General features: G+C 44.7%; 2 protein-coding genes across 3 annotated transcripts in view; both read right to left on the minus strand.

Moving 5' to 3' along the window:
• Positions 1-512: 512 nt before the first annotated feature.
• Positions 513-12,466, minus strand: GRPEL2 (GrpE like 2, mitochondrial). Of its 2 annotated transcripts, XR_006964568.1 has the most exons (5): positions 12,380-12,466; positions 9,622-9,775; positions 8,539-8,620; positions 4,314-4,747; positions 513-1,159 (listed from the first exon to the last, which is right to left on the minus strand). XR_006964568.1 is itself a non-coding variant. In XM_047092504.1 (4 exons), the coding sequence occupies exons 1-4, from the start codon at positions 12,454-12,456 to the stop codon at positions 4,383-4,385; spliced, it is 678 nt and encodes a 225-aa protein (XP_046948460.1). In that variant the 5' UTR covers positions 12,457-12,466; the 3' UTR covers positions 1,543-4,382. The 2 variants fall into 2 exon arrangements, 1 of the variants encoding a protein (XP_046948460.1); XM_047092504.1 differs by lacking the exon at positions 513-1,159 and having other exon boundaries at positions 1,543-4,747.
• Positions 12,467-15,128: 2,662 nt separating this feature from the next.
• Positions 15,129-27,070, minus strand: part of AFAP1L1 (actin filament associated protein 1 like 1) — a 36,658-nt gene continuing 24,716 nt past the window's right edge. Inside the window, exons 16-19 of the mRNA XM_047076901.1 lie at positions 24,204-24,380; positions 21,571-21,749; positions 18,982-19,110; positions 15,129-16,952 (exon numbers count right to left, since the gene is read on the minus strand). Coding sequence (XP_046932857.1) covers positions 16,929-16,952; positions 18,982-19,110; positions 21,571-21,749; positions 24,204-24,380 — 509 coding nt within the window. The 3' untranslated portion in view covers positions 15,129-16,928. The remainder of the gene's footprint in view (positions 16,953-18,981; positions 19,111-21,570; positions 21,750-24,203; positions 24,381-27,070) is intronic.

The following is a 27,070-nucleotide window of genomic DNA, read 5'->3' on the forward strand; positions in this document are numbered from 1 at the left end:
GTGAGAACAGTCAATCGCACACACACTTCGACGGTGGACAAAAGGAGAGAGGAGCTAAAATTCAACACTTTAAAAATTTTTTTTTTTCTTACTGTTTACTTGTTTTTGAGAGACAGAGTAGGAGTGGAGGAGGGGTAGAGAGCCAGAGACACAGAATCCGAAGCAGGCTCCAGGCTCCCAGCTGTCAGCACAGAGCCTGACATGGGGCTGGAACCCACAAGCCATGAGAACATGACCTGAGCTTAAGTGGGATCCGTAACCGAGCCACCCAGGTACCGCGAAAATTCAACTTCTTGACTCGACTTTGCTTTTATTTTTTTTTATTTATTTTTTTTTAATTTTTTTTTTTTTAACGTTTATTTATTTTTGGGACAGAGAGAGACAGAGCATGAACAGGGGAGGGGCAGAGAGAGAGGGAGACACAGAATCGGAAACAGGCTCCAGGCTCTGAGCCATCAGCCCAGAGCCCGACGCGGGGCTCGAACTCACGGACCGCGAGATCGTGACCTGACTGAAGTCGGACACTTAACCGACTGCGCCACCCAGGCGCCCCTCGACTTTGCTTTTAATTTTAAGGTCTTTGTGAACTCTAGAAACTTTAGCTGTGTTTTCTCCTATTCGGAAGTTCTTTCCATCCTACAACAAACCCATTGATAATGGGTGAGCACACCGAAGTTGTGGGACAAGTTCAAAAGAGCTGTAAAAGCAAGGAGGGAGAATTCTGGTGGCCGAGGTGCAAAACTAGTGAGGCTGGAAGTGAAGCTGGGAGACTCTATCAATTACCTATTACTGCATAACAAACTGCCCCAAAACTTAGTGGCTAAAAGTAACAATCACTTACTTTGGCCATAAATCTGCATTTTGGGCAGGACTCCGATCAGCTCATCTCTGTTCCATGTGGTATCAGATGGAGCTGCTCCACTAGGGGCTGGAGGATCCACTTTCCAAATGGCTCCCCAAGAGGCCTGGCAAGACGGTGTTGGCTATCAGCTGAAAGCTCAGCTAGGGCCCGTTCCACTTCACAAGCCCTTCAGTTTGCTCTTAAGTTGATGGCTGAGCTCTAAGAGTGAAGGGCCACTCAATCAGGCCAGGTATGTGGAAACCAGCTGAGCAGATGTATGGACAAAGCCAGGTAGAGCTTGGCAAGAACTCGTGGAAGCTGAAAGTCAGAATGAGGCCACATGTTAGTAATCTGGTTGGGAGGATCAGAAGCCTAGCAAGTGAAGCGGCCGAAGCAGATGATACAATTAGAACCAAGAAACACGCATAAGAAAATAAGGCAATGACAGAGAGGAAGGCAGAAGCAGGAGTCCAGATCTAAGAAATACGGAGAAATCAGAATGAAGCAAGGCAAGGAGGCAGGAAAACAGGTAAGACTTCAACCCCAAGGCAGGGTGTGTGATGCCTACATCTCACTGCATACACATAGCTGGGCTGCTGTGAGATCTCAAGGAACCTCAACGGTGCATCACCAAGATGGGTCTACAATCAATGCGGTGGCCATAATGTCAACATTTAGACAAACACACTAAACACATGATCTGCGGTTACATCAACTCAGGTTTTATTGAAGTTGCTTCTGAATATCCCTATTTAATTTGCTTTAGTGTTCAAGACCCTTTCTTCACTTATCAAATCCTTTGCCATGAAGGAGCACCAATTAATCTATCAGTATCAAACTGATTCCTTTATGGCCGTGAAGAAAATCTGTAAAAGATTTGTAGACTGTTAGACTGTACGTACTAAAACAGCAAGATCCCCTCTTCAAGTGAGCCAAAGCTTCCTTACACAACTGCAGGCCTACAATGTCTTTTCGCTTTCCCGTCAAGATGAAAATAATAAGAGCACTGACACAATTTTCTTGCTCCTTCGGTCTGAAAGTGTGGATTTATGTTAAAAAAAAAAAACAACAACAACAGAAAAAAATGAAGCTGGCAGGAAAATAAGTCACTGTGATTGATTAAACTACAATTTTTTATAGAAAAGCATCACTTAACCAGCCTTCCCTTTTCCTTAGACTTAAGGGCAGCTATAAAAACAGAGGCAAAACCACATATATAATAAAAAGTAATAAAAATAAATATTTGAGGGCCTACTGTAGTAGACAGTTCACACATTTCATCCAATCCTCACAGTACTGCGAGAGAATTGTAATCATTGTACAAACGAGGAAGCAGGCTCTGGAGGGTGAGATGACTGGGGCCCAAGGTGACACAGACTGGGCTGGGATTTACATTCAAGTCAGTGCCTACAGAGCCCCTGCTCTCTTATGCTGCTCTGGCTCCCAAAAGCCCAACTTTTTGAGATTCTTACTGTTATAGCCCCATCTTCTAAATTTACACTTTTAAGTCTGCGTAACTACTGAATAAGAAAAAAATCTAAAATTCTCCTCAATCTACTTGCTAAAACGGGAGGTTGCAAGGAATATTAGAAAACTCTTGAAGTACTTGGAACATGCCATACCTAAAATTATGGTGGTTCTAAATCACTGATAAATGACAGCTCGTAACTCATGGAAGCCTAGGTAATTGTCATCGGCTCCTTTTCTTGTCACCATCGGTCAATCTCAAAGGAATGAAGGCAAAAAAATCCAGCTCTTACTGTGAACTCTGATGCTCATTAAGTTTATAGTACGTACTTAGTGGAAAGCAGAAAGCGGTTCTGGTTTTAAAAATCTTACACCAGTCTTTTGTTTGCTTCTTAAAAGCATGTACTTGCTTTTTTTTTTTTTTTTTTTTTTTTTTAAGTGTCTAATTCTGGTGGAGATGGCAGGGCCCATTGGGGGATGGTTTTATTGATATGTGCGGAGTGTGCTAGAACCATCTATGATGTCTAAGAGGATAACTTTTACCACTCCACGGAATGGGGTCATAAAGTTCTAGAAATGGATTTACTTTATGGGTAACTGACGTAAAAACCTGAACCCATGCAATCTGGACCTCCAACGACATTTGTTTGCTGGGGACACACTTGCACGTTCATTACAGAACTGTTGAAGCTTAAATGATTAAAGTTAGTATCTAGTTATTCCTTATTCAAGTCCTCACAGAAATTCAGTTTACAGGTTTTAGACATTTTTGAGTCCAGTTCTTAAAAGAGGTCTTCATTCTTAAGAAGCTGAAAGGGTGAGATGAGATCATCATTAAGGCCTCTTCGAACGTTACAAATCCATTAAGTGACCTCCTTTCTAAAGTCTGATTCATAGGTCATTCATTCACTTACTTACTGACCAAATCTGTTACAGAGCACCAGGTATAAGTAAGACTAGAAAAAACAAACAAACAAAACCACACAGTCTTACTAACTCCAGCTAGATATTAATACATGTGACATAAGACAAACAAAAACTAGAAAACAAAGTTTATCAGTGTGAGAGAGGTAGTGATTTGTGAGTACCAAAAAAAAAAAAAAAAAAAATCAGTATAACCAAATGAAATGAGAAATTGTAAGAACCTATTTTTGTTCTGACCACCTCCCTGCATAATCTAATAAAGGATGATAAAGCAAATTTGATGAAGTGGAAGATTTAAGGGCTAGTGGAGAGAAAAGCTGTAGGTAAATTACTTATACAGACCAACTTGGATCATTGGCTATGGGTGCTGCTTCAGTTACCCTGAAATGATTATATACCCAGGGAGGCTGAAAATCTGAAGGTAACTCAGCAAAGACAGCACAACGTCTCTTGGTCATACTTGCTTGAAAGGGACCTCGTATCTTGAATTTCTTGATACTCCTTGCCTTCCAAGTCTTGCCTTGGCCTTAATTAGCCCTTGTAAACGGGAACTGGAAAGGGACAATGAGTGTGAATATGGCCCACCTGGTGGGGACTACAAGGACAAAAGGTGGCTAAAGGAAAAATAACAAGGGGAAGTCCTAAAAAAAAAAATCTATGTGTATAAAAATCAACCCAAACGATCTAAATTCATGTAACTCTATAAAGCTTTAGCATCTAAGTACCCAGACGTTGAATCAATCCCTACCATCTCCTTTTCCCACGAAATAACAGATCCTATATAATTCCTGTTACAGAGACCATTAAACATTTAGCTGAAAATACATAAACATATCCTCGTTTCCATCTTTTAAAAAGATTTTCAATTGATAGTCATCAGAGTACCAATTTTAAAATAATTTTCTTAAACAGATTTGGACAAAGGCCACAGGATCACTGGTCACATTGTTCAAATGCCCAATGGCAAGACTTCTGATGAGACCACATAGGTCACTTTAAATCCATAGAGTATTTTAGAAATAAAGCCAATATGACTAAATCCAAAACAGATCACATGAAGTACCTCATGTACAATACAAACCTAGTTTAATAAATAAAGGAAACACAGGTGACTGTACTCTGGGAGAACATCCAGTTCCTCACGGTCCTTTCATAGTCTTCTCTGAGACTCCACGGCCACTTCCACCTGGGCAAGTCTAATGGTGCGGCCATGAAGCTTGTAGCCATCTTGCCTTACTAATGCCACGGTGCCGGGCTGTACCCCAACGCCAGCGGGCACGTGACAGATGAGTTCATGCTCATGAGGGTCGTATTTGTCACCGATGGGTGTCATCTTCTCTAGGCCATGTTTGGCAAACACACTTTTCAGCTTTGCTTCTAAAAGTGATAACCCTCGGAAGATCTTCTCCAGAGTGAGCTTCTGGTCCCCAGGCTCTGTTTCTTCAGAAATGTACTCTGTAGTCTTCTCCAAAATGTCTGCCACCTCTACCAAGTCCTTACAGAAACTCTGAATTCCTAGAGAAACCACACACTTTTATTGTTTGTGAGGAAATCACTTTGCTTTTGGGGGTGGGGTATGGGGAAGGCCCACATAAGGGCTAGCCTACTGGGCACCCCAGAAGTAGGAAGATTGCCACACAGGACTCAGGGATCAACAATTACCACCTGAACCCAACTGACAAACCAGTGTTTCTCTGGGAAGGCATATGACCGGGAAGCCTACCAGGAAATGGGGAAGATGGTTAGAATCTAAGACCTAAGTAAGACTACACACGGGAAGATCAGAAACCTGTCTTTTAAAAACCTGGTCAATGCTTCTTGTATTTTTGTTGCTATTCACCTTTAATATTGAGTTATGTACATTTTGAAAATTCTCACATCTCAATTTTGCTAAGGCATGCATTCTCAATAGGGATAAGACATGAGTATGTCATGGGGCAGGGGGCAATAATACAAAAATTATTTGATAAGACCATGCTAAGGGAGATTCAAGAATGGTTATTGAGAATCGGCTAAATAGGAGCAGGAAAGTAAGATACTCCGTAGGTGAGGTGAGTCTTCAACTGCCTGCTACGAAGTTACGTATACTTGCTGGAGATGGGCCATGAAACTTGCTTAACCTTTTCAGTCACAAAAACTGTTCTGAAACTAAATTCAGTTGTTGAGAAATCTCATCGCTCCCAATGCCGCATCTTGATTTTTCTTACAGAAATGATAAGGAATGTCATCATTACAGGTATCTATCATAACAGCAAAGCAATGGTAAGGGTGAAAGACTCCGTTCTGGTTTTAATCCAGGGGCAGTTTTAAGGCCATGTGTCATAACAGATAGCCAGTTTAACTGTACTCAGAGATAAAAAGGAAGCTCAGCCACAGGGAAGCAATAAAAGAGATGACAGAGAAGAGATTCCCCAGACTTACTGCCTAGATTCTAGAAGAATAACTGACAGAGGTAAGGATTCTATCTTTAACTTCTGGGTGACAGAGATTCACTATAGTATCTTGAGCAAAACAAGTATAAAATGATTCAAATTAGTCTAATAATAACATACAAAATGGATCTGGGGTGCTGGGGGCATGACAGATGGGCAGGAAGAGAAGATACAAGAAATAGGAGAGCCACGTGAAGGAATCAGCTGGTGTGACCCGGTCTGGAGTAGGAGGAGGTGAAGGAGAGGAAAAGGGTAAAACCAGGAGGCATTTCCAGGGAACCAGACTTGGTGTGATCAGAGTTCCACAAGATACCTCCCTCACCTCCATCAGGGATGGCAGCCGTAAATATTAATGGCTATTAATGAAATCAGTTGAAAAGGTAGAAGAGATTAGCCGAAGGCTTGAAAAGTATGCCGATTAGACCAGAACACCAATGAGAAAAGAATGTCTCATAAAGATCAACCAGGGGTATCCAAAGCATGCCCTGACTATTAAAAGAAGACATACACTCTAATAGAATTTTGAAAGCTCTAAGCTTCTGGGCTGACTGTACATTAACATGGTACAAAGAACCCCGGCTTCTGTTCAATCAAGTTGTAAGCATTTGGGAAAATAGAAGCCTAGGTTCTCTTGTTTATATAGTGTGGGGTCCACACTCCGATTCTATTCTCATTATTGTTACTTCAAAAGGAAGTTGGTGTCTACATCATTTCTTGCGGGTGGGGGAGAATCTTTATGATCTGTTTAAGAGAAGGTGAGTTATTGAGACAAAGCAATCCCTGGAAGGAGTCATCATGCTGTGTTCCATACTAAAAGCTTTCTAGTGTGTTTCTACCTCCAGACTTCCTGAGCAATCTTCAATTTTTCTAATATTCCTGGCCATTAGGAGGAAATGATCCAGGCAAATGACTTATGTGGCAGGCATATTGCTAGACACATTTTGCGCATAAATTAATAGATTACCAAACTATTTTATGGTTTAGCTAAATATTTGCTTGTTCCTAGGAACCTTATCAAGTCTTGAGGAAACTGATGGAAGTCCATTCCAAACTCATCACAGCCTGACTTCTGGTAAGACAACTTACCCTGCACCCCTCAAGCAGGCTAGAAGTCTTCCCCAGGTACCACAGTTGGTTTATTTGCTACAGAAATTCCTTGTAGCTCAAAGTCAGCAAACTTTTCCTATTAAGGGCCATATATAAATATTTTAGGCTTTGTGGGACAAGACGGAAAAAACCCAAGGATCTTATGTAGGTGATCATTTAACAAGAGACAATAAATTCCCCCAATTTTTAACAATGAAATTCAGAACTATATTTATTGACTAACAGGTCGCAGGCTTGGCCTATAGGCTGTAGTTTGCTAAGCCCTGTCCTGACAGTTGGAAATAAGACACTGAAACATGGATGAAATTATCAGTGATACAATCTGGGGGTCAGTCCTTAGCTAATACTCAAAGCCTTGAAACATGATGTCCATAGCACTGAATGAGAAGCAGAAGGCTATGCCAAAGCACTAGGGGAATGAATGGACAGGACAGGAATGAAGCGAATCCTATGCACAAACAGCAGATAAATGAAGAGAACAGGAGGTAATGTGATACAGGGGAATGAATAATAGACTGGCGGTCAGGAGACAATGGACTCATGCCTCTATCTGTCACCAATTTTTTTCAGCTCACCTATAAGAGAAGATTGTACTAGAAAGAACCCAAGGGCCCCTCAAGCACCTTTATTCTATTGCAGTGAAAGTACAATGGTCTGTATGAAATTGTAAGCATGTCAAGTAATCACAGATTTGCCCTCTACTAACACTTTCATGAACATATCTGGAACAAGATGTTGTGTGTTCAGAGAAATACTTCTGAAAGACTTTATTTTTTATATTTTTTAAATGTGCAGCCTTCATATGGATATATTTTTAAGATTTTATTTTTAAATAATCTCTGTACCCAATGTGGGGCTCGAACTTACAACCCCAAAATTAAAAGCTGCATGCTACACTGACTGAGCCAGCCAGGTGCCTCTGACTTAAGAAAAAAAAAAATTTTTTTTAATGTTTGTTTATTTTTGAGAGACAGACAGAGCAGGAGTGGGGGAGGGGCAGAGACAGAAGGAGACACAGAATCCGAAGCAGGCTCCAGGCTCTGAGCTGTCAGCACAGAGCCCGATGTGAGGCTCGAACCTACAAACAGTGAGATCATGACCTGAGATCATGACCTGAGCTGAAGTCGGATGCTTAACTGACTGAGCCACCCAGGAGCCCCAAGAAAGACTTTAAATTGGACCAAAAAACCTTTTTCAGTCATCAATGAAAAAACAGATGTAATCTAGCATAACTTCCAGAGTTAATCTGCTTCCATACGTCTTTGAGCTATTTTATAACTTAGTAAGTTGTAAATACTAATGGTAAGGCAAATGGTTATTGCCCATAGTAGTGAAAATTGGTGGAGATACAGTTGATTACTGCTCTCTGGATCTAGAGTAATTTTGCTTCTACCAAGAAAATTTTAATATGCCTGATTACTCATGCATCTTGCTCTTTGGATTCTCCTCTGAACATCTTAATGATTCACTTCTTCATTAACGAGTCAAACAGAATTGAATGTAGAAGGCCCGGGATGTTACGTGTCCGTGCTTGAGAAATAAAATAACAAAGGTTTTGGTCAAAACGAAAGCAAGCGTTATTGTAGCAAATGGTTCATATGGCAACATTCCCAATAAACATTTCAGAAAGCATAGAGGGTGCAAGAGCAGGGTAGGGACTGGTTTAGGACGCAGCTGTGTTGTTTACTATGTTCAGTTTGCAAAACTGCTAGTAAGCATCCTTAAACTAAAAGGCATTTGAATTTTTATCGTGAATAAATCTCTCACCAAATATCTTGGCATCTTCTACACATCTCTGGGTTCGCCGCCTTATGTTTTCACCATCAGCTACAGCTCTCTGGTATCTCATCTGAACACCAAAAGCAAAGTGAAAATGATCAGAAAACATGCTTGCTGGTGGAAAAGAGTGTTTTTGCTACCTTTACAACCTTCACCCTTGTGACTGATTTTTATTAAAAAAATGAAGAACTGTAGGAATCTTAGATCAACTACTCCAAATCCCCGGCCAAGGCAGAAAGCTACTCTCTTGTGTTTGTGTTTATTTCTTTATTTTGAGAGAGAGACAGAGAGACAGAATCCTAAGCAGGCTCCGTGCTATCAGTGTAGAGCCTGACTCGGGGCTCAATCCCACGAACCGTGAGATCATGACCCGAGCCAAAATAAGTCAGACACTCAACCAACTGAGGCAACCAGGCGCCCCAGGAACCTACTCTTTATAGCAGCCCTGACAGACTGTCATTTAGCCTCCTACTCTGAACACTTGCTTTTCAAGCTCATTATCTTGAGAGAAAGCTTCCTTTTTCACACTCAGCCAATACTGCCACCCTCTTTCATTCATTGAACTGAACTCTAGGACAACGGTATGTTTGGCTCCTTTAATCTCTTCCTCTTTCATTCTTACAATCTTTGATTCCTTTAATTGCTCTCCTAAGACATGCTTTCCTACCTCCTCACTTTTCTGGGTGGTCTTGCTTTGGAACTACTCTAATTATCACCCTCAAAGTGTGTTTGTCAACCCAGTACCGGGAGAGTATACCAGATGCAGTCTGATCGGCAGAGTAAAATGATAAGCGACGTCATTCATTCAACAAGTATCTATTGAGTTTTACTACACGCCAGGCACTGTACCTCCTCTGAAGCTACCACAACATTAGGTATCTAAGTACTGTGACACAACAGGTTTTTAAATGACTATAGACTATGTTGCCTAACATACCTAGCAAGAGGGTGGAGGTGGGGTGAGGGGTAAAGAGCCAATCAGAGGAAATTTAATTGAAAAAACTGACATGAAAACTTTATGCAGATATTAAACCAGAGAGAGGATGTGAAGAACAGATAAAATCTACTCACTGTTAAGTCCTGGACTTCTTTCTCCAGTTTCACAGCTTTAAGCTTTAAGTCTCGTTCTGCAAGAGAGGGCCCAAGGTCATCGGGAGGGTCCTCAGAACTGCAGTCCTCTCCAGCAGTTCTCTGGGTGGCGGTGCTGAAAGGATGCAGCCATCCCCTAAAGGGGGAGGGAGGCGGCACATGATGAAAAAAATGCTATCACAAAAAGCCAAAGTGCCCTCAGTCAGTCCCTCTGCGATCGCTTATAAAGGGCTAACTAAGGGGCGCCTGGGTGGCTCAGTTGGTTAAGCATCTGACTTTGGCTCAGGTCATGATCTCATGGTTTGTGGGTTCGAGCCCTGCATCAGGCTCTGTGCTGACAGCTTGGAGCCTGGAGCCTGCTTTGGATTCTGTGTCTCCCTCTCTCTCTGCCTCTCTGCCCCTTCCCCCCCCCCCCCCCCGCCCCCGGCCACTCGGTCTCTCTCTCAAAAATAAAGAAACATTAAAATAAATAAATAAAGGGCTTACTAAGTCGGGTTTTATTTTCATCTCACAGAGTGTGAGAGAAATAGTATTATCACCTCAACTGTATAAATGAGAAAACTGAGGCTCAGAGAGGCTTATGACTTGCTTAAGATCACACAGCTAGTATTCAGCTGAACCACGGTACTGAACACAAGGCACCAGAAATAGCCAGAAGTGGGGACACAAAACTCAGCAAGAGAAAACCAAGTTCTAATACCCAGAACCAGCAGGGCAATATCAGAAGCAGGAATTCAAAACACAAAGCCATACATTTCTGATTCAATCCTTCATTTCACAAATGGGGAAAATTAAGCCTAGTAAAGGGACTGTGTCAAACTGGAGTTAGGCCTAGAATTCTAAAGCTTTCTTGACCACAAGTGCTTAAGTAAGGCTTTTATGGAAGAAAACCTGTGTTAGGGGAAATTCTGAGTTGGGAACCCACTTCTCTGTAAAATCACGTCAATTAAATACTTATAAAACACTATACATTCCAGCGGGTGCACTAAAAACAGGTGAATAAAACAGATCTTTGTATTCAATCATGTTTGTAATCTGGAATTTGGTACAGCTCAAATGTCTGACATACGGTTGTTTACAAAGAAAGACATTTAGAGCAGGGGCTACTTTATAAATCTTGGATTGTAGCAGTTCTGACTCCTCCTTCAAGGAAGTTTCCATTACACCTCCTGGATGCTCATAATTTGACTTGAAGTAAAATCATCAATAAAAATCAACCCATGAGCACAGAGGTCTTTAAAACAAACAGTTTACGTATATAAACTGGCATATAATGAAGGGCAGTCACTGGGGTGACATCCACGCAAAGATTTAAAGGGGGAAAAGGAGTTTGCGTCAAGAAAGGGAGAGGGAACATTCAGTATAAAGCTATGGGCAAGATGACTTTTATGTTCCAGACTTTCCTTCCAGGCCAGGACTGGGCTCTGCTATTACAATCTGGTGTCAGATTATATATGGTTTCTCCATTTTTGGTTCAGAAAATATGATCACCATAGATCTGGGGCAAATCACACAGGGTGAAATACCTCCTTTGTCCTAAACCCCTAACAAACCTACATTTATCCAATTGAAATTAGGTCAAAATACTCCCAGGGCCAGTTTAAAGAGAAAATGGCCAAAAAAAAAAAAAAAAAAAAAAGAGAGAGAGAGAGAGAGAGAGAGAATATGGCCAAAGCCCAAGTCTGAAGAGGAGAGTTGAGGCTGATCCCCTCAATTCCTCCTGCTTCAGAAATGGAGGGGAAATTTTATCAGAAGGAAACTTTCTTCTTCTGGCCAGTACCTACATCACAAACTGCCAAAAAGACTTAAAAAAAAAAAAAATGCCGGAAACCTTGAATTCAACCTCACACCCGGGTGCTAGGGCAGGGTGCTAGCTAGGTCAGGTGTGTTAAGATAAAAAGGTGACAAATAGTTATGTGAAATTCCCGGAGACCCCGCGGCTTAATTTACACTTCAGGAAGTCCAACCTTACCCATCCCCCAATTCACTCTTTTTTATTCTTTCTCAGGAAGAAACAGTTAAACACGGAATCGTTCCTGAGAATTATCGCTGCTCACTAATTAAAAGAGCAGATTCTAGAGCCCTGAATCTGGGGCTGGGTTCCACAATTATGGAGTGTTTGAGTTTGGATAAGTTACTCAACTTTTCTAAACCTCAGTTTTCTCGATTGAATGGGAGAATAAAAAGAACTACCCATACAGTTCTACAATCAGCATGACAAGTGATCGATAAAAGGTGCCGCAGCCGATGGTGAAAAGCAGCAGCAAATGGAACTTCATAGACTCTGGGGAGCAGGTGGAAGGGCCGTTTGGAGAGGCCAAGTCCAACGCCCTCCTTTTACCGACAGGTAAAGTGTAGCCGGGATAACAGGGAAGGGACTGGCCCAGAGGCACACAGGGAGTCAACGGGGAGAATTCCAATTTAACAGCGGACACTCTGGCTGGGGAGGTTGGGAGTAAAGGCCGGGAAAGGTACATCCCCAATTCAATCGACGCTTGGGGCTGAAGAGTTCCCACCTCCGAGGAACGTGACCTCCGCTCTTCCCACCTTCTTTGGCCTGGCAAGAAGGCGCGACTGTGTGCCTCAGTTTCCTTCTCTGTAGAATGGGGCCGTGAGCGCCCGATCGGAGCAGCCGAGAAGCTTGGTGGATCAGCTCGCGTCCTTCCAGCCCACAACCATCCTTGCAGCTCGCTCGTCTCGCACTACCCTCAACCCTCCACTCGCGGCCTGCTTCGCTTACCTGCCTTCGGACGCGGCACTCGAGGCCAGGAGGCGCTGCACCAGCCGCCGGACCGCCCACACTGACCGCGCGGCCATATTCCCGAACCCGGCTGACGGAGGCAGCGCAAGCGCACTTGCTCCAAATGACGAGATGCGCTAGATGCCACTCTTCCCGGCAGGCTTCGCGGGCTCTCCCGGCCCAGGGTCCGGGTCGCGAACGCCACACTTCCGGCTGTCTTTGCGCGCCGTGCTCGTGTCCATCCGGTGTCCCCGACGGAACGCGACACTTCCGGTCCCCCGCGCGTGGGGCGCGTAGGGTGGGTTCCTGTTGTAGGACTCAGGCTCCGTGTTCGTCGAGAAATCCGCCGGGAACACGGGGGATCTCAGCTGTACCCTCAAGGGGCTTACGTAAAGTTGTAAACAATAAACGAAGGCAAACGCATTAAGTCAAAATATGACTGGTGTTTAAAGGTGAGGGGCGTGGTGTCACGGAAGCCCGGAACATGATGTGGCCGAGTGTGGGCAATTGCCCCCAGAGGGAAAAATAGTTGAATTGAAAGCTGAAGGATGCGTAGGTGCAAAGAGGAGGAAGGTGGTTCAGGTAGAGGTAAACAGCTTTTGCAAAGACCCAGTCAATAGGGAGAGTACATTGCGAGTAACGCGCTGAAATATTGGAGGGAAGAGGGGCAACACAACACAATTAGCGGAACAGATCACGCGAGGGATTTAAAAAATTGGAGCCCGACTCCCGCATCACTCTTACTGCTTTCTCCCCTTCCAATTCCCTTGTTTTCTGACTTTATTATGTTTTTAAAATGCGTTTTCTCATTTCCCTTCGCTAGAATGTGAGCTCCGTTAGGGCAGAGATTATCTTGTCTATTTCCAGTGAACGGTGGGACAGTGTCCTGGTGTAGTTCAAAATTTTTTTGTTGAATGTGAACTTGAGTCTTACTCTGACTGCAGTGGGAACATGTAACAAAACCTTTACATGTGTAACGGGTGGCCTTGACTCCCCTATGACAGATTGCTGGATCTAAGCAGAGAAGTAGGGAGACAAGCTGTTGGACTAGTCCATTCAAGGGAGGGCTGTATTTTGTCCTGGGGCTCCTTAATAGACCTTTGTAACCACCCTATCTGAAGTAGCTACTCTTTTACGTGTGTTGGGCACGTTTTTGTTTCCATATTAGTATTTCATTTGTTTTCTTTTCTTTCTGTTCTCCCAACTAGAGTTTGAGCTCCATGAGGGTGACTGTGTGGTCCACAGCTGTGATTTCTGACATCTGTCTAGTACAGTAGGTGTACATGGTAGGTTCATACCAGATGTTTGTTGAATGAATGAATTGTTGGTGTCAGTGGAGATAGGAAGAAGTGGAAGAATTTTAGAGAGATTTAGTATGGAAAACTGACAATATAGACTGGTGATTGGGGTTGAGGGCATTTGGAGTTGCTAGACTAGTTACTGCACAGTCCCCAAGGTAAAAACAACAACAACAACAACATTATTTAAGGAATGGGAGGTGTGTCCTCATTATTCTAAATCTTCACCATAACATGGTTTACTTGTACTGCAGCTATTTGGGTCAGATTTTCTCTCTCCTGGTCTGCAAGTTCCTTGAGGACAGAGCTGGAGACTTTTGCATCTTTGTATTCTATCCAAGGCCCAACTCAAATGTGTTGTAACCAATACCTTATGTCTCCTTTTCGTCTCAGGAGAAGAGCAGCATGGGTGCAGAAGGGATTATGATCCCCTTTACATTTGAGAAAACTGAGGCTCCGAGAGGTTGGTACACCTGCTCAGGGTCCCCGACTGATCCAGGGACATCAGAAATCTGATAGCGACCACACTTGGGGCAGGGTCGGGAAGGATGGAGCTTCAGCTCCACCCTAGAGCCGTGAGCCTATACCTTGAAAAAAACCAAACGAGGCATTTTCACACACAAGGACTGGCCTCTGTGCTTTAGCCATTTTGTTTGCACTCTCTTAGCTGATTGACTTAACATCAACGCTGCATACGTACATCCATTCATTCATCTAGGTATTAAGCGCTAGTGTGCTTCTGAATGCTGCAGTTCGGGGGGTGGGGGGTGGGGGGGGTAAGACATGAAGGAAATAGAACCTTGGAACTCAGAGGAAGGGTTGCTGGCTCCAGCACCTCCCAGCCTTGCACTCCTGCAAGTGACATAACCCCTCTGTGCTTCACTTTCCCCACCTGTGAAAACTGGGATACCAGAAACTGTCGCACAGAGTTTTAGTGCAAACTAAAGGGATAATGCCTGGAAAAGTGATCAGGTAGCGCCAGGACTGGCTACATAATTTAAAGGGCAAAAGGGGCACCCGGGTGGCTCAGTCAGCTAAGCGTCGGTCTTCAGCTCAGGTCATGATCTCACGGTCCATTTGTTTGAGACCCGCATTGGGCTCTCTGCTGATTGCACAGAGCCTGGAGCCTGCTTTGGATTCTGTGTCTCCCTCCTCTCTGTTCCTCCCCCGCTCACGCTCTGTCTCTGTCTCTGTCTCTCAAAAATAAAGATAAAAAAAATTATTAGGAGGGCAACAGCAATGCCTTAAACCAAACTCAGGGCTCTACTAATCTTTGTGACTGCACCGGTTGTGTGCCCGTGAAGCTGGCCTTGGCTGACACAGTACCTGATGCATGGAGTACTCGATAAATGCTTATTATTAATTCTGTGGTGTTCCCCCCCCTCAACGAGTCGCAAGATCTATCAGTGGGAAGAGATGCTCAACCCCAAAATAACACACTGAGGACACACTGAGGATGTAATTGGAGTATTTGGTGTCATTCCAGGATCCACATTTAAAAAAAGAACATTAACAATCCAGATGATGTGAGCTCCTTTCTTGTTGAAGATATTTAAGTGGAATCTGCATGCAAACTGTCAGTTATGGATTAGTTGCCTTTTAGCTTTTTGGTGGCTGTAATAACCATATACACATCATTTCTTCAGTAGAAAGAATGCAGGATTTTTAGTCAGACACTTGTTATCTAGCTAATAATGAAAGCCATTATTGACTGAGGATTTCTTGTTTCTCAGACAGTATGCAAAATGCTTCCCATGTATTATCTCATTGAATCTCCCCAATAGTCTTGGCAGGAAAATAGAACCATTAACTGGGTTTCACAGGTAAAGAAAACAAGAATCAGAGAGGGTGAGTGACTTTCCCAGAGTCACCAGCTGGTCAGTGGCAGAGGCAGGGCTCAAACCCAACCCTGTGTAGATCCAGGCTCATAAGCCCTAAGCCTTATGCTTTGCCACTGGCCAGCTGGATGATTTTGGTCAGAGTTATTTTCCCTATTCTGGCTCCTGGCTGTCTCCAAGGGTGGTAAAGTTTGGATAAGGCACACGTTTGTAAAGCCCTAGGTAGGGTAAAGTGTGTGAGAACTCCATCAAAGTGTCCAAAGGCTGTTCTGGGATTTCCCTTCTCTCTCCTTGAGCTAAACTTGGAGCTCTTAACAGTGAACTGGTCTTAGCTGTTTTTGGGAGGAAATGTAAAGACCTCAATAGCGCCTATAGTGTTGAGAAAGTAGCGAGTGGCACAGCAAGGAGACTGCCCCAGACTTGAGGTCCTTGCTTCCCCGTAAAAGTATCAAGTGTAAGTAAAAGGCACTATGGCAGAAGTGAGCCACTGTCCTCTGATTCTCCCTGATGATTTTACTTGATCAACAGATAAGGAAGGGCAGACCGGGGAGAGCCTCCAAGTGCAAAATAAGGATAAAGACATAAAGAGCATCACTTGGATTTCTAACCATTGCTCCTGGAGCCTGAGTGTCACATGAAATAGGTAAAGGACTTGACTGACCACAAATGGCCCCACCCTACAATGCCTGCAGCATCCTGGGGACGTTAGAAACCAATGTTCCCATCACTCTCGCTAAGAGCTCAAAATAAGTCAGCTGCTGAACCTCCCCTTGCCTGCTGCATATCCGATCTCTAATATGAAAACCACTCCACTGTGGGGTTCTGGTAGCTGCATCTGCCTGGTTGTAAGGCACAAAAGGGCTGACTGCAGAATTTGCATGTCGTCTATAGCTTTCGTCCACCTTTACGTAGGCAGGGAAATTCTATTGACAGTTCGGCCTATTTATGTTGTCCAGTGGTTGTCGGCAATGCCCAGCATGAATCCAGTAGGCCCAAGTGTGATCAGCTGATCAAGTCTTGTCTCTGTGCTGTACCACCGGCTTCAGCACTGTCTTCCTTTGCCCCGAGGCCTGGGAATGGGATGCTGAGAATGGGACTTATTCACGTGTGCTTTCGTTCCTTCTTCGGAAGAGAGGACAAAGACGTTTCACAAAACCTGTGCAACCGTGCGGATTTCTGTCTCCCTCCACCCGTTTTCCACCCTCTGTGAAGTTATAAGGACGCTCTCCGTGTCCCTCTTCCCTTCTACTTCTTCCCTCCCCATATCCCCTAGAATCATGCAGACGATAAACGCTGGTGTTTTGGGTGCCCTGGAGAGTGGGGGCTACTTCGAGTCTTTTGGCATCTCCTGGTGAAAAAAGTGTTTCCAATGCAATCTCGTATTTCCTTAGGAATGAAATCTTCACCCTCTCTCTAGGTCTTCTTCATTTCCCATTCCTGAAGGACAGAAAGACACGACGAGTCAGTTTGCTGAATGTTCTATGTGACTTGCAGGATAAAAACATTCCACGGCACCCAATTATATAAAGATCTCCACGGACCAGATAAGAGAGCCATCAGTCCTAGTCTCACTCTCTCTCTGTAGCCTTGGGTAAGTCATTTCTCCACACTGGGGCTCATCTTCAGGGGGGCCCAAATATCACAAAGTTTGTCTTTCTCAGACAAGGAAACTGAGGCCCGTAGAGAGGAGAATGGGGACAACTTTTGACGCTAATGCTGTTCCACCAGACCTTGGTGTGGAGGAGGGGGCTGATGAGAGAGAAACCAAAGCAGTTTGGTAAGGAAGGGTGAGGGCAGGGGGCTCACAGGGCTCCATTCTTTCCCCTGGAGCTGTGTAGGGGTTCATCTGAGAGGGATACTGATGTCTTGGCCAATAGTGAATGGCTTTTTACCCCTAAATGATGCAAAAGGATTTTCAGCCAGCTCTGGAGGTGATGGTGTGAACCAGGGTTCACAGGGATGGTTCGAACATTCTTGCTAGGAAGATTCCCCGATCCCACCCTGCTCTTCCCCCAGTGTTCACCATCTACACTGCAGTTGCCGAGGGCAATGACAGGAATAATCAACCTTAATTCCTTTCTTTTCCTCATCCTCCACATCCTCACCAGGAAATCCTTCGTCTCTACCTCCAAAGCCATCCACTTCAAATCACCCCCACCAAACCTTTCTCATCTCTCATCTAGACGACTACTTCTGACTGGTCTCTCTTGTCCCCTTATCAGTTCTCACCATTGTTCCAGAACGGTCTTTTAAATACGTAATTTGTCTCCAAAAATTTTTTGCCCGGAACTTGCCAATGACTTTCAGAATGTTAAAACAAAATTCACAGTTCTTTCCATGGCTTACAAGGGTCAAAGGGAAGCGAACTGGCCCACAGGCCATGTCTGGCCCACTGCATGTTTTTGTAGCACCCATCAACTAAGAATGGTTTTCACATTTTTAAATGTTTGGAAAAAAAAATCAAAACAATAACGGTTTTTCTTGACATGTGAAAATTTTATGAAATTCAAACCTCAGTGTCAATAAATAAAGTTTTCCTGGGACACGGCCATGTCCATCATTTGTTTACATGTTGTCTGTGGCTACTTTCCTGCTATAACAGCAGAGCTGAGTCATTCTGGAAGAAACTCTGTGGTCCACAGGCTCTCATATATTTACCATCCTGATCTTTATAGCAAAAGTTTGCTGATATCTAGTCTAGATGATCTCGCCTCTGGCTGGTTACTTGTCTAATCTTATGTCCTAATGCTCGGGTGTTTGATTTTCAAGTCCACAATTTCTTACGCCCAGTTCTGAAATCCAGAAATCCCCGAAACCAAAATTTTTCTAAAGTGTTTGGGCACGAACTCAACTGGTGGCAAAACCTGACCTGAACTGATATGAGGCTGTTTATAATCTATTTATTATACGGGGGGTGAAGATTCATGTGCCTTGTAAAATTTTTAACGTGTTTGCTTACAGGGGACCTCCTGAGAATTTGTTGGAGTTTTTCATCATAGTCTGTGTACCGTATTACCTTTCTAAAATCCAAAAAGTTCTGTAACACAGCTAGCCCCAAGATGATCAGACTGTGGGCCAGATCATGGAGGGAGCCCTGGACTTGGAATTGGAAGAGGTGGGTTTGCCGCCCAGCTCTTGCAATGATGCCCTGCATAACCTTGGACAGGTCTCTTCACTTCCTGATCATCGGTTTCCTCACCTATGAAACAGGGCCTTTCCTGTCCCCAAACCCACTGGAGGCTCAGAAACCAGAAAACTGAGCTTGTTAGAACTGTGTGTTAAGAACAAGTCAATAGGGACTGAACGAGATTTGAGGACCTTCTCGGAGCAAACTTCCTGAGTTTGCGTGGATGTGCTGGCATTTCTCTGCCTTTCTAACTAGATGATGTTTTGGCTTTCGGTGAGGCTCCATCGGAAGGCTGCCCGGTGTCTGAATTTTAATGAGCTGAGCTACTGCTTGCTATACCTTGGCTTTCTGTAGCACCCTTCCTTGGTTAGAGGTTACGATGGATGGGCTTCTCTTCCTCAGCTCAGAAATACAGTTGACAGGGAGAGGTTGCTCTGAGGCACTGTTCTGGGCTTTATGTGCAGTTTCCTGTTGGTGACAAGAAGTAGTTACATAGGTGAGGTCTAGGGTGGCTACCCACACCTGGCTTGCCCTCTAAAGAACGCAAATAGAGTATTTGCAAACATGCAAATAGCGCAAACATGCCAGCACCAAACAGGGTGAGGGGAGGAAGACGCTCGGAATAAAGGTAATGACGTCTAGAATTACTGAGCCCTCACGATGTACCAGGCATTGCGTGGATTAGCTCCTTTAGCCTTTCCAAACCTATGAAGTAGACACTAGTATCGGTCAAACTATTTTACAGATAAGGGAAATGGCAAGGTCGAGTCACTGCCCGAGGTCACATAGCTGGCAAGTGGGAGGGCCAGGATTCAGACCTCACAGCCCTCTCTCTTAACCTCTGCCCTGCATTCCTTCTCATTTTGTTGGTTTGTTTTAATGTTTGTTTATTTTGAGAGAGAGTGTGTGCGGGTGCACGTGTGAGAGTGGGGGAGGGGCAGAGAGAGGGAGAGAGAATCCCAAGCAGGTCCTGTGCTCTCAGCGCAGAGCCCAGTGTGGGCTTGATCTTGCAATCTGTGAGATCATGACCTGAGCTGAAATCAAGAGTCAGCCGCCCAACCTACTGAACCGCCCAGGCGGGTGGCCCTCGTTCTCATCTTCTAGAGTGCTGTCACCTCTGAAATCTTCCAGATAGTTGCTTAGTACCGTACTACGATATGGTTCCTTAAGAGTGACATATTAACAGCTGAGCCTGCAGGGAATTGAGAGAAGACTTCTCTTTATCTCCAAAGACCATCAAAAGGATCAAAAGTAGGGGCAACTGGGTGGCTCAGTCGGTTAAGCGTCCAACTCTTGTTTTTGGCTCAGGTCATGATCTCATGGTTGCGGGGTCGGGCCTGTGTCAGGCTCTGTGCTGGGTGTGCGGCCTGATTAAGTTCCTCTCTCTCTCTCTCTCTCCCTCCCTCCCTCCCTCCCTCCCTCCCTCTGCCCCTCCCCTGTTTGCTCTCTCTCTCTCTCTCTCTCTCAAAAAAAACAATAAGTAAAAAATTTTTTAAACAAAGGCTCAAAAGTAGTGGAAAAGCCCCCTGGGAAGTGAATTTCAGGGCACACTAGTGGGAGGAGGCAGCTGGGATGAGTGAACCACTTCTAGCTCTCCCACCGGGCCTCAGTGAGTTTGTCTTTGTCCTCTGAGCTCTTCATCTGTAAATGAGGTTGGAAAGTCCCACGGAGAGGAAGCACAGGGGCAGACAGCGTGGCTTCAGACAACAACAGTGAGAATACCATTCCCAGTGACAGCTCAGACTTAGACAAGTCTCTCTGAATCTCAATTTCCTTGTCTGAAACCAGGCGTAACATTTACTCATTCGTCAAACATTTGTGGCCCTCCTACTGTTTTTCAGACTCTAAAGGGCTAAGGCTATAAGGACAAAACAGCCATAGTCCAATTTTTTTTTAATAAAAATACAATCCCGTGGGGGGGAGACAGACATTAGACAAGACACACACACACACACACACACACACACACACACACACATCCATATAATATGTATATGCACATTGTGGTTAAGTGCTATGGGAAAGGATAACAGATGAGCCCACTGGTACTTTAGACCAGCGGTTCCTAAATGGGGGCAGTTTTGCCCTTCCCGGGGACACTTGGCAATTTCTGGAGACATTTCTGGTTGTCAACTGGGTGTGGAGCTACTGGCGTCTAGTGGGCAGAGGCTAGGGATGCTTCTAAACATCTTACGATGCATATGGCAGTCCCCTATAAAAAGAATTACTGGCCCTAAACGTCAGTAGTGATGGAGACCCAGGGCAGCCACGTTCTCCCTGAGGAAGTCTCATTCAGGGTCAGAGTATCTACCTTGCAGGGTTGCCCGGAGCTCTGGAGATAATGGATGCAAACCCCTGAGGACGGCCCCGTACCCTGGGGACCCGGAGAGAGGGCACGTGTACCGTGGCTAATACAGGGCTCCGCATCAGACTTCCTGGATTGGGAGTCCTGTCTCCCACTTCACTGAGTGACCTTGAGTAAGTCATTTGACATTGCTGACCTCAGTTTCCTTGTACATCCAATGGCACAAATACACATAGCACTACGTCACAGGACTGCTGTGAAGATGATGAGGTCACGCAGGTTCAAACGCTATACTGACCTCTGTTACTGTTCAACATAAGTTTGCTCTTATTCAGTGTATCATAGCTATAATTATTAATAACCCAAAGGCTACTTCTAAGATCACACTCAGGATAAAAAGTCAAATGGCAGATAGGCCTGAACTTGCTCCAGGAGCCCCCTCCCTAGCCGTGCCACCTCCTCTCTGGGATCGGGTCTTCTGGCACCTTCCCTCCGCTTTGAGCCTCCATTTTCCCATCTGTAATTGAGCCTAACTCCCACCCGCAAAGAATGATCCTGAAGATCTATAGCATGTGAGGGTGTTAGGGAGCAGCCGCCCCTGGCACAGAAGGGCACACACTCACCCCACTCTTGGTCTTGCCGCTCACAGAGAGCCCCAGGGCCGGGCCCCCCGCCAGGGACTGCTGCAAGCGCTCCTTCACGGCCACCAGCCGCAGCTCCAGGTCAATCCGTAGCTCCTCCTTCGCCCGACACTCAGCTTCCAGGGTGGCCACGGCCTCCTCCAGGACCTTCAACTTCGCTCCTGGGTCCAAAGACATCAGTGAGAAACGGCTGAGCATGGCTTGAAGCATCAGGGGCTTCGGCAGGGCCTCCGCTTCTAGTCTGCCCCGTGGCTTTCCCAGCCCTTTGTCCCCATTAAGAGATGGACTTCCGGCCTGGGGTGCTAGCTCCGTGCGGGGTTGTGTGGTTTTTACCTGCCCTGTACCCATTTCCCCAACTTCTCGATACAGAACCCTGATTTTCCACAGGAAAACCACCTTCTCCTCCCATTCCCTATAGTTTGGACGGTGCTGACCTCACTTTTAGTTCAGGGGGTTGGCACATAACCTAGATCTGGCCCATAATCATAATTCCATTTTCTGGTCACATCGATTGGTTTAGAGATCAAAGTTCGTCTAATCAGAGGGAATCCTGAGACTTTTGTGGGGTCCGCCGGGAAGAGAAGTCCTCTCTGCTGGGGTGGCTGGGAGGATTGGGTGAGGGGTAGAGCTGTGCAGCCATTATGCCACCATGAGGCCACACAATGCAATCAACATGGAGGAAGGCAGAAGCAAGAATTAGAGAAATATGCTTCCTGGTGACATCATTTAAATATCTGGACCTTGCTATACTTGATCGCTCAGTTTTCCAATTACATTTTTCTTTTCTTCTTTTCTGTATGTTCTATGCCCAACATGGGGCTTGAAATCATGATCATGAGATCAAGAGTCCCATGCTCTATTGACCGAACAAGCCAGGCACGCTGATTTTTTTTTTTTTTTCATTTCTAAGCCAATTTGACTTTGGTTTCTCTTACCTGTAACTGAATTATAACACAGGGCTTTACATTGACCGGGGGTTCCATTTTGCTGCTTAGTCAGTCTAAACTAGCAACCCTATATTCGTATCTTTTTCATGCCAAGAGTTGCAGTGGGCCCCAGGTTTAAACGTTAGCTCCCTTCATTCTTTGCTGTGAGACAAATAGGAGGCTGCCCTGGAGGATTTTCCGGTAATGGTGAATTCTTTCCATTCATTCATTCATTCATTCATTCATCCAACCATCTATTCGGTAAACACTTAGCGAGTGCTTACTATGTACCAGGCACTGTTCTTGCCCTTGGGATATGTCAGTGAACAAAACAGGCAATGTTTGCCTTTATGGAGTTCACATTTGTGTGTGTGTGTGTGTGTGTGTGTGTGTGTGTGTGTGTATGAGAGAAAATAAACAATACATTAAATTAATAAATAGAATAAATAATCTAATATTACAAAGTGATGGGGTACAGAAAAAAAAAAGTTGAGCACAGTAAGGAGGACAGTTAGCCTGCTCCAAACTCTTGTTTTGACTCTTAGAAAGTTTTGTATATTGGGGCGCCTGGGTGGCTCAGTCAGTTAAGTGGCCGACTTCAGCTCAGGTCATGATCTCGTGGTTCGTGAGTTCGAGCCCCACATCGGGCTCTGTGCTGACAGCTCAGAGCCTGGAGCCTGCTTCGGATTCTGTGTCTGCCTCTCTCTCTCTGCCCCTCCCCCGCTCAAGCTCTGTCTCAGTCTCAAAATAAATAAACATTAAAAAAAATAAAAAGTAAGTTTTGTATATTGAGACCACACTGCTTTCCTATGCTTCCTTCCACAGATTCTGGTTCCTGGCTCCACAGAAGAAGTCTTAACCTTTAAGCCAGAAGTTCTCAGTTAGGTTCATGGATTTTTAGGCAATCTAAGGGTGAGCTCTGAGGGCACATAAGCTCTTGGCTGCTGCAATTGTCTGTAACACTGCGGATTGTGGGGTTTTGTTCCCTCCTTATGAAAGGGTCCATAGGTCCCATCAGATTCTCATGGGGCTATGTGACCTTGGATATATTTTATAAAGGACAAAGACCCTCTGTTCTCTCAAGCATGTGTGTGCAAACCTCAGGCTGAAATTATGCCAAACTACAGCTACAGGGAGAATTCAAAAGAAACGGCGGAAAGTGGGGTGCAGGGGAGCCCAGAGCAGCCTGAGTCTGCAGGGGTTATGGCCCTGGATTTTCGAAGAGGATCCTGGGAACATGTCTCTGTCCATCAATCCCAGAACCAGGGCCAGTGTCTCACACAGCTGGGTGTTCAGCACATCCGTGAATGAGTGAACTAATGTGAGGCTCAAAACGGTATCTCCTATTTCCTTGATTCTAAGTCACACTCTGTTGTCACATGTTAACATTTCTAAAGTCAGACCAAATTTTGCTACCTTAAGTGTACGCATTTTTGTGATGCGTCTTCATTCCCTTACCCCAAATCAGTAAACTGATGGCACTTAAATTGGCCCTTAAGTAGGCACTTAAATTGATGGCACTTTCATCAGGAAGGATGATGATGATGATGTTGAGGAAGAGGTGGAAGGAGGATAAGGAGGAGGAAGAATGGGAGGAGAAGCCCACTTGTCCTGGATAACCAGGTGACCTCTGCCATGGGAGGTGTCAAGGTCCAGCCCCACCCCCCACCTTGAATGCCCAGGACGCACCCAGGTAGGTACCTGGGTTGTTCCGAATGGCTTCCTTCAGCTCCCTCTTCTCCTGCCTCAGTGCCATCAGCTCTGTCCGGATTGTCTCCTTCTCTTTTTCCAGCCTCTCTTTTTCTACCAGGTACCTCCGGGCATCTTCCTCAGCTCGGTTCTTACCGTACTTGTATTGATTGGCACCTGCAGAGATAGAAGACAGGAAAAGGCCCCCATTCCTGACCTCTGGTAAGGGTACCTGGGTGACCTTGGCGTCTTTCTCAGCCCCAACTTCTCCATCTGTAAAATGGGAATATTTAGATCTAAAAAGATAAATTTGGTGTGAATCCTCCAAGGAAATAGGAGCAAAAGGGAGGCAGGAGAGCACAGAGACTAGTAACAGGGCCTTTGGAATGAGGCAGACTGAGGTTTGTGTTCTCTTTTGCCCTTTACTAGTTGTGTGACTTTAGGGCAAAAGTGAACAGTGGTGTTTTGTGCCATGCCCTGGGCCTTAGTTTCCACATTTGTAAATGTGGATATTGATCAAATTGGCCTCTTGGCATTGTGCTAAGTTTTGAATGAGATAGCTCATGAAAAATACTTAGTTCAGTATCTGGTAGAAGTGCCTAGTAAATGTTAGATGATGATAAGAAACAAATTTTTGTGATGTATAACACACTTTAGCTTTAAAAGGGCGTTTTACAGTCAATTCTCAGATATATGTAAGACAAGGAGACAGGTACATATAACTCAGATCCATAGAAAATCAAGGAGTTGGGCTAAAGTCAGGCATTGCCCGTTTTATTCCTGAAAAATGGGTTGGGGGAGCGAGGGGCCCCAGGAGTCTGTTGGAGGCTCTACATTATGGTGGACAATAACAAATAATTATGGCAAAAATTTATCGAGCATTTACTATATGCTAAGCCATTGACATGCATTTCCATTTAATCTACATAAAAACTTACTATTATTAGCTTTATTTTGTTGTTGGGGAAACTGAGGCACCGAGATGTCAGGTCTCACTGTTAATGATGGCAGAGCCCAGTTTGAGCCCAAAGGGTTGAACTCCAGGGTCCGTGTCGTGCATTTACTGCTCTAGCTGGAGTGATGCCATAGTCTAACCTCTCAGGGGAATTTTTATTTATTTTTTTGCTTCAGACAGTCACACACAGCCCTTTTAAGTTGGTGGGTGTGGAGTTTGGAGCGATTCCCATGGTTACTAATAATTGGGGGTCTTTTCTCTCTAGCTCTTGTAGGGATCGCAGTGGTCCCCCAGTGATGCATGCAAAAATCAATTCTTGTCACAATGGCCCTGATCACAAATAAAGCATGGAGGGCAGAGAAGGGGACCCATACTTCCCCCAACTTGCCAGATACACAATGGCATCCCAGGGGAGTTTTCTCCCAGACTTTTGGATTCGATAGACTGGTAAATAAAAATAAATGGGTAGACCAGCAAAATGGTGTCAGTGTCGTATCAGATAAGGACCTTAAAGTCCCCAACCACCATCTGTTATTCCCAATATTTTATAAAACAAATAGTACCTCAACATCTCCAGAGTTGGAAGGACACAAACACAGAGGAAAACAGTCATTTACACTGAACAGATTGAGCAACCTCACAAGAGACCCCAAGCCAGAACTGCCTAATGAAGCTCTTCCAGGATTCCTGACCCACGGAAACTGTGACGTGACTCATGTTTACTTTTGGAGCTAGTAAATTTTGGGTAATTTATCACCCAGTAATCGGTAGCTAATGCATGACCTTGGGCAAGACCCTTCTCTTTAATGTTCTTCAGCTGTTTCATCTGAGACACATGGTCGGACTAGATCTGTAGTTTGAGGAGCCCTGTGATTTCACAGTGACGGCTACCAGGCTGCTGCAGGGGCAAAGCGGGGGCCGGTGGGTGGCCCAGCTCCAACCAGAGCAGCTCCCCTTCTATATCCCTGATAACCTGGACTTAACTATAACATTTGATTTGAAGAACCTGTGTTTTGTTGTCTTTGTTGTTGTTTTTTAACGTTTTGTGATTTCTTTAGTCTTACATGCCTATTTCAGTTTACTTTTCCATTTTATTTTCATTTATTTAAAAATTTGTTTTTAAGTTTTATGTATTTAAGTAATCTCTACACCCAACGTGGGGCTCAAACTCATGACTCCGACATCAAGAGTCACATGCTCTGACTGAGCCAGCCAGGCGCCCCTACTTTTCCATTTGAAAATGGGCAGTCCAGGGGCGCCTGGTGGGTCAGTCGGTTAAGCGTCCGGTTTCAGCTCAGGTTATGATCTCGTGGTTTGTGAGTTTGAGCCCCGCGTCGGGCTCTGTGCTGACAGCTCAGAGCCTGGAGCCTGCTTTGGATTCTGTGTCTCCCTCTCTCTGTGTCCTTCCCCCGCTTGCGCTCTGTCTCTCTCTCTCAAAAATAAATAAACATTAAAAAAAATTAAAAAGGACATTCCATAAAGGCCCATATTTCCAGTGCCAATGAGAGTAGAGCGTCAGGAATGTTACACAACAACCGTCTGATTGTTCAGTGGGAAAACTCAGACCCAGAGAGGGGAAGGGACTTTTCCAAAGTTACGCAGTAATTAAACGATCAAGTGGGGAATGGAATATAGCTCTCCTGACCCCCAGAAGAGATTGTCTATATTCATGAAATGGAGATCTACTAAAGAAAAGTATTTAAAAAATTAATCTTCAAAAAGCAAGGGATAGAACTTGACTGTGATCAGGTGCAGGGGGCAGAACTATAAAGCAATAAATAAAAGACTCTTGGAACGTGCTGTCCTACAGGAAGCTGGCCTGCTCATAAATCACACAGGAGCAGAGATCAGTGTTGGAAATCAAACAGAATTTACCATAGCCTGCCATACTTAGCCTTTATTGTGCTGTGTG

Source organism: Lynx rufus, unplaced genomic scaffold, assembly GCF_022079265.1.
Source record: "Lynx rufus isolate CCGP_SWC_20201006 ecotype Redwood Valley unplaced genomic scaffold, mLynRuf1.p SCAF_1, whole genome shotgun sequence".
In the NCBI taxonomy this organism is placed as follows: Eukaryota; Metazoa; Chordata; class Mammalia; order Carnivora; family Felidae; genus Lynx; species Lynx rufus.

What these genes read in the sequence shown, in the direction of transcription:
- GRPEL2 (XM_047092504.1), bottom strand. Translation starts at nt 12,456, where the DNA reads ATGGCCGCGCGGTCAGTGTGGGCGGTCCGGCGGCTGGTGCAGCGCCTC. An exon ending in AGTGCCGCGTCCGAAGGCAG is followed by an intron (nt 9,776 to 12,379) that starts GTAAGCGAAGCA and finishes CTCCCCCTTTAG; the next exon opens with GGGATGGCTGCATCCTTTCA. An exon ending in AGAAGATGCCAAGATATTTG is followed by an intron (nt 4,748 to 8,538) that starts GTGAGAGATTTA and finishes TGGTTTCTCTAG; the next exon opens with GAATTCAGAGTTTCTGTAAG.